The 6000-nt window shown below is 32.7% G+C and overlaps 1 protein-coding gene across 1 annotated transcript; it reads left to right on the forward strand.

The window, feature by feature from the left end:
- Positions 1-2588: 2588 nt before the first annotated feature.
- Positions 2589-5555, forward strand: LOC104233885 (glycosyltransferase BC10-like). The gene is made up of 2 exons (XM_009787348.2): positions 2589-3819; positions 5028-5555. Exon 1 carries the CDS (start codon positions 2730-2732, stop codon positions 3798-3800), a length of 1071 nt encoding a protein of 356 aa, XP_009785650.1. The 5' UTR covers positions 2589-2729; the 3' UTR covers positions 3801-3819; positions 5028-5555.
- The last annotated feature ends 445 nt before the right edge of the window (positions 5556-6000 follow it).

The following is a 6000-nucleotide window of genomic DNA, read 5'->3' on the forward strand; positions in this document are numbered from 1 at the left end:
TCTTATTATGAGATTAAACGTTCCATACCAAAAAAAAAAAAAAAATCTAAACTTAGAACCTAAGAGTCTGGACATCTGGTTAAGGGTGGGGACCATAATATATACTGTCATGTAGAGATTTTTATTTAATTAAACCCAAAGGTATAAAGAAATTTGCATTAACAATTTATAATACTTAAATTTTGTCCATTTAATTAAGAACCTAAATATTACATGAAGAAGGGTAAAATAGAATAAAATAATTCAAAAAAACATAACATAATCATTATCAACTCTGGGCGCTTATTCAACCAAAAGGTGTAGTATTCGTCAATGTTTTCTGAAAGCACCTACCATATTTATTTTTAGATTAGAGTTAAGATTACCACACGAATTTTTCTAATGTTATTGAATTGAAAATGTTGTAGGAGCCTTTGGTTCCCAGGGGAGTAACGGGGCATACCAACTATTGTCTAGCATTTTTTACACTTTTAGCTTCTCTAATTTTTCTGTTTTAGTTAATTCTTTTCTTGTCAAGTTTTACTATTTTTCTTTGGGGGTCTAATTAAGAGTAAAACTAGTTTCAAAATTCTTGCATATATTAGGAGTTTTGCCTCATTTAGAGTGCATTGATTAGCAGTTTAATTTGCGGCGTTGGCCTAATTTAGGAGTTAAAATATAATGCATATATCCTATGTTATGCTAATGTTCATTTTTTTTTTTGGAAAATTTTCAGGGAAACCCACAATCACTACTTTTGAGGTGCGATATTATTTTCAATGTACCAGGCGTATATCCTCACATATGTCATGCTAATGTTCCTATTTTTTTTCGGAAAATTTTCAAGGAAATCCGCAAACCGTTGAGTGCGATAATATGTTCACTATACAATAGCTCGCAAACCATACAAAAAATATAAACCATAAAAAGCAAGTTCTATGCGACGAACTCTGATTGCAAAGGCTGCTGATGGGGGAATCGATCCTAACTCTCTCCTATAGAAAATCACTCACCCAACCTTGAAGGTTGTTATGCTAATTTTGTTATACAGTACAATTTAAAAATCAAATAATTTATTAATAACACAAACTTTTATATGAAAATTATTTTTTTCAATTCAAAAGACCAAGCACCACCTAAATATTTGTACACACCCATTACCATCTAAAACGAATAGCCTATTTGGCCAAGCTCTTTTGGGCCAAAAGTGAATTTTTTTTTTAGTCAAAAGTGATTTTTTTTTCTAAAAATTGAGGTGTTTGATCAAGCTTTTGGAAGAAAAAAAAATACTTTTAAAGAGAAGCAAAAGTAGTTTTGTAGAATCAGAAAAAGTAGTTTCTTTCCAAAAAGCATTTTTTTAAAAATCACTTTGGAGAAAAATACACTTAGAAATAGATTTTGAAAGTTTGGTCAAACACTAATTGCTGCTCATAAGTGCTTTTCAAGTTAATAGTAGCCTGTTTGGCCAAGCTTCTCAAGAGGCCGAAAATATTTTTTTTTCTTTCCCAAAAGCACTTTTTTCCTAACTTAAAGTGTTTGACCAAGCTTTTTTTGGGGAAAAAACGCTTTTGAGAAGAAGCAGAAGCAATTTCTGAGAAGCAGAAAAAAATATCTTCTTCCCAAAAGCAGAAACAGAAGCAGTTTTGACTTTTCTTCTTACCTCAAATATCCTTAACAAAATATAGTATATACTAAAATAACCGTTAAACCTGATACTTAGGATATTAATGTATAAGTATTTCTTTTTATTTTTAGGATAACTTTCTAATATATTGTGACTTTAGGGGTGAATGCTTTTATATTTGTTGAATGAATTTTAATATATTTAAATAATATTAAAAGAATTAAGTATTTTTTAATTTTATTTTCATATTTTACTTAAATTATTGCCCGTAATAACAAAATTTTGAGATTATTTAGTTACTTATAATATTAATTATTAAGTAAATCTATTCATGTCCTTATTCGTAATTTGATATTCAAAAGCACTTTTTAAAAAGTTTGGTCAAACACAAAATATTGCTCAAAAGTATTTTTTAGGGTAATTAGCCAAATACAAACTGTCGTCTCTCCAAAAATATTTTTTTCAAAAGCACTTTTCAAAATAAGCTGATTTTTCCAACTTGCCCAAATATGCTATGATTAATCTAACATAAATTGCTTCTCACCAAAAATATTTTGGAAAAAAAATACTTCTCAAATTTTTATAGCTTGTGAGGCTGTAAATTCTGTTCAATAAGGGCATGAAATGCTGACGCAAATAACATAGATTTCGGAAAGAAAAAGAAAAAAACTTTGAACTCCGTACAATCACGGATTAAAATAGAGAAATTATATTTTCTTGTAATAGAAACAATTTAAAAAGTAATAATAAAGTAAACCAATAGTACCCCAAAGGTACGCCCATTCTATCATCTACACGAGTTCCTACACACCTGCAATTTCCTTGAACCGTCCCTATTTGTCAGTTTCCACTCATTTACGCCTCTTAAAGTCTTAACGCCGTCAATCTCCCCCATCTTCTCCGTTACCCCACCCACCCTATAAGCCCCACCCACCCTACACCAAACCTCCACTCTATTTCAGCCACTTTCACCATTTCTTCCCTTACCCCAAATCTCCCTCTTCCACTCTCAACCCTAATTTCCCCCAAACCCCATTACTAAAAATCCAAGATTCTTTACATTGATGTCCATTTTGGTGTAAAACACACACATTTTCTTGAAAAACTAGCCTATTTTCTTGAAAATATGTTCAGATTATCTATACTTATTCCTTCACTTACTCTCCTAATATCAGTCCCAATTCTCTTCTTATTAGCACCCAGAATCCTCCCTCCTCGTCAAATCTCAATCTCAGTACCCGACGAACTCGACGACCTTTCCCTTTTTCATAAAGCAATTGCCGCTGAAACCACTTTCCCTAAAAAACCTTCACACAAACTCCGGCTCGGATCTACTACCGTTCGCCCACCCAAAATTGCTTTCCTATTTTTAACAAATTCAGACATAAAGTTTGCTCCTTTATGGGAAAAATTCTTTAATGACAGTATTAACCCTGTAGATCCACATCTGTATAACATTTACATACACTCTGATCCTTTTGTTAAAATCTCACCTTTATTGGGTGTTTTTAAAGATCGGTTAATTCCTGCTAAAAGAACTCAACGTAGTTCACCTACACTTATTTCTGCAGAACGAAGGCTACTCGCTCACGCGCTTCTTGACGATCCGTCGAACACGTACTTTGTTCTTCTTTCGCAACATTGCATCCCTTTACATTCGTTTAGTTATTTCTACAAATTTTTACTTGATACACAAAAACTGTCAAGGAAAATGGAGTTTCCGAGTTATATTGAGATTTTAGATGAGTCTGATTCGTTATTGGATAGGTATAATGCGAGGGGGAAGAATGTAATGGAACCTGAGGTGAAATTTGAGGAGTTTAAAGTTGGGTCACAGTTTTTTGCATTAACAAGGAAACATTCTTTAATGGTGATTAAGGATAGGAAATTATGGAGGAAATTTAAGAGAAAGTGTATTAATGTTGAATCTTGTTATCCCGAGGAACATTATTTTCCTACTTTGTTATCAATGGAGGATCCAAAGGGGTGTACTAAGTATACATTGACAAATGTGAATTGGACTGATTCTGTTGATGGTCATCCACATACTTATTATCCTGCTGAAGTTTCTGCACAGCTGATTTATGATCTTAGGGTGTCCAATTCGACGTATTCTTACATGTTTGCAAGGAAATTTTCAGCTGATTGCTTGAACCCTTTGATGGAATTGGCAGATTCAGTCATTTTCAAGGACTAGTTCTTTGTTTGCTCCATTGGTAAGTCATACATACTCCCTCTATTTCAATTTATTTATGGTAGAAACAGGTCGCTAATTAGTAATTAGTGTGTGCGTCCTTAATTTCGGTTTTTCATCTCGGGACAAAAGTGCCATCAAGCTTAGATTTTTAGTTTAAAATTCCAGGACAAAATAAATAGTAGCTAATATTTAAATAGCAATCCCCAGAATGACTATCGGTGCTTGTCCCTTATTTATGTGACATTTCTTTCTTATTAGTTCATTAAAAAAAATGATATTTTTACTGAGTTGGGTTGGAATTACTCAAATTTTACTGAGTTTACTTGGTAGATTTAGTATTCTAGAAGTTGTGCTGTTGGGATAGTTAGCTTAACAATTCTTTTGTAGAACGTGACTATTTGGGTGGTGAAAAAGTCTCTTCAAGATGCCATTTTTTTCTTATGGTGACATTATTTCAATCTAGCTAGGTAGGATTTTCACGTGAAATTAGAACATTTAATACTTTGTTTGTAGTAGCTGCCAGTAGTAGTTGTGAAGGTTTTACTTCTTTTTTTTTTGGTGTGTGTGTAATATTTTAAAAGGGTATGTAGCCATCTCTGTTAGCAAGAAACTTGTAACTTTCACATGTGACATGATTCTTTTTTTCATTTTTACACTTTCGATTAGTCAAACTCTTGAATATACACAATATGAAATCTTGAAAATGATGCCACCTTGGCTCTTTGTTTGTCACCATTATCTCTTTTGCCACCAAGTCTTGAACTACAGCCAAATGTAAGGGTACTCATAGGTTTATCCATAATGTATGGACAAGAGAATGGACAATAATTGAATTGAATTGCATTTTAAGAAGATACTCTATTATGCACATAGTAACAGATGTTTCTTTTTTAAAATTTTTGGGATTTAAATTGGAAAGTTGGATCAAATGTCATAATCATTAGACTAAAGGAAGTGTAGTATATTACTTAAAGAATTAGGAGGAGGTTGGGTTTGGTATATAAATTCTAACACCTACCCTTATGTGTCAATTGAAGCAATAAGATTGTGTGAATATGATGTGATCTAAAACTAGACAATAATAATATACCCAATGTATTTCTACAAGTGGAGTTTGGGATGAATAGTGTGTATGTAGACCTTACCTTACTCTTACCTTCTGGAGGGCTAGAGGTTATTTGCGATATGATGTGATCTAAAACTGAGTATCTTTTATTTTTATAACAGGTGATGATGAAGGAGTGAAAGACAAATCAAAGGCAAAACTTTGATGATGTTGTTGACAAAGAATTGGGTGTAGGAGAGTAACACGTGGTGGGAATAAGGTTTTGAAGGGTTTGTTAAAAACAATATGCCCTCAAACCAAAGTAACCCCAAAGGAAAGTAGCTTGAGAAGAGCTTTCAAAGAAAGCAATGGAAAGCTAGTGTTAGTTGTAGTAGTCAAAAAGGTATCATTGAGGTGTAATTTAATGATGTATCATGTCTTAGTGGTAGTAGCTCCTGGAATTGAGGGTATTTGGCGTTGTGTGTGTGTTTTCTTGTACATATTATGCAAGAGTATATATGTGTTGGGTAAATTATGAGGATTGCTCTTATGATTTTTCAATCATGTTGGGCTTATCCTTAAACAAAATCAAGAAAGTGCTAATCCCCATATTGCTTTTTCCACTACTTGTGGAAATGGATCATTGTATCAATCGGAATTGCTATCCATTGTTAGTAAACAATTAAGAAAATACTCTATGTTTGCACCCATTTTCTCCTTTTTCCCTTGGCAACTTATCTGCGCTAGTGGTAGATTTTCTGATAAACAATTTCTTTTGCAAATTTTTAATTGTGGTAATGACTACAATTAATCATTATCCTTGAACCGACGGTCTTCGGCAACAACCTCTCTATCTTATGCCTGATTTTGAAACTTTTCCTCTCACTAGGTAATACATTGGATTTGCTGCCGACAGACAGGGTTCAAATTACTGCAACAACAACTTTGTCTCAATCATAAATAAGATGATTATATGAATCTTCATTTGGGATTGATTATATAAATCTTCATTGATAACTATGACACGATCCCAAGCAAGTTAGAATCGATATTAGAGTCAGCTAAATGTTCATTCTTTTTAGTTGAAATCTATAGGCGATATTAGTTAGTTGGAGAAAAGATTTAAAGAAAAATCAATAAAAGAGAACATCTCTC

The sequence above is a fragment of the Nicotiana sylvestris genome, chromosome 11, assembly GCF_000393655.2.
Source record: "Nicotiana sylvestris chromosome 11, ASM39365v2, whole genome shotgun sequence".
Classification (NCBI taxonomy): Eukaryota; Viridiplantae; Streptophyta; class Magnoliopsida; order Solanales; family Solanaceae; genus Nicotiana; species Nicotiana sylvestris.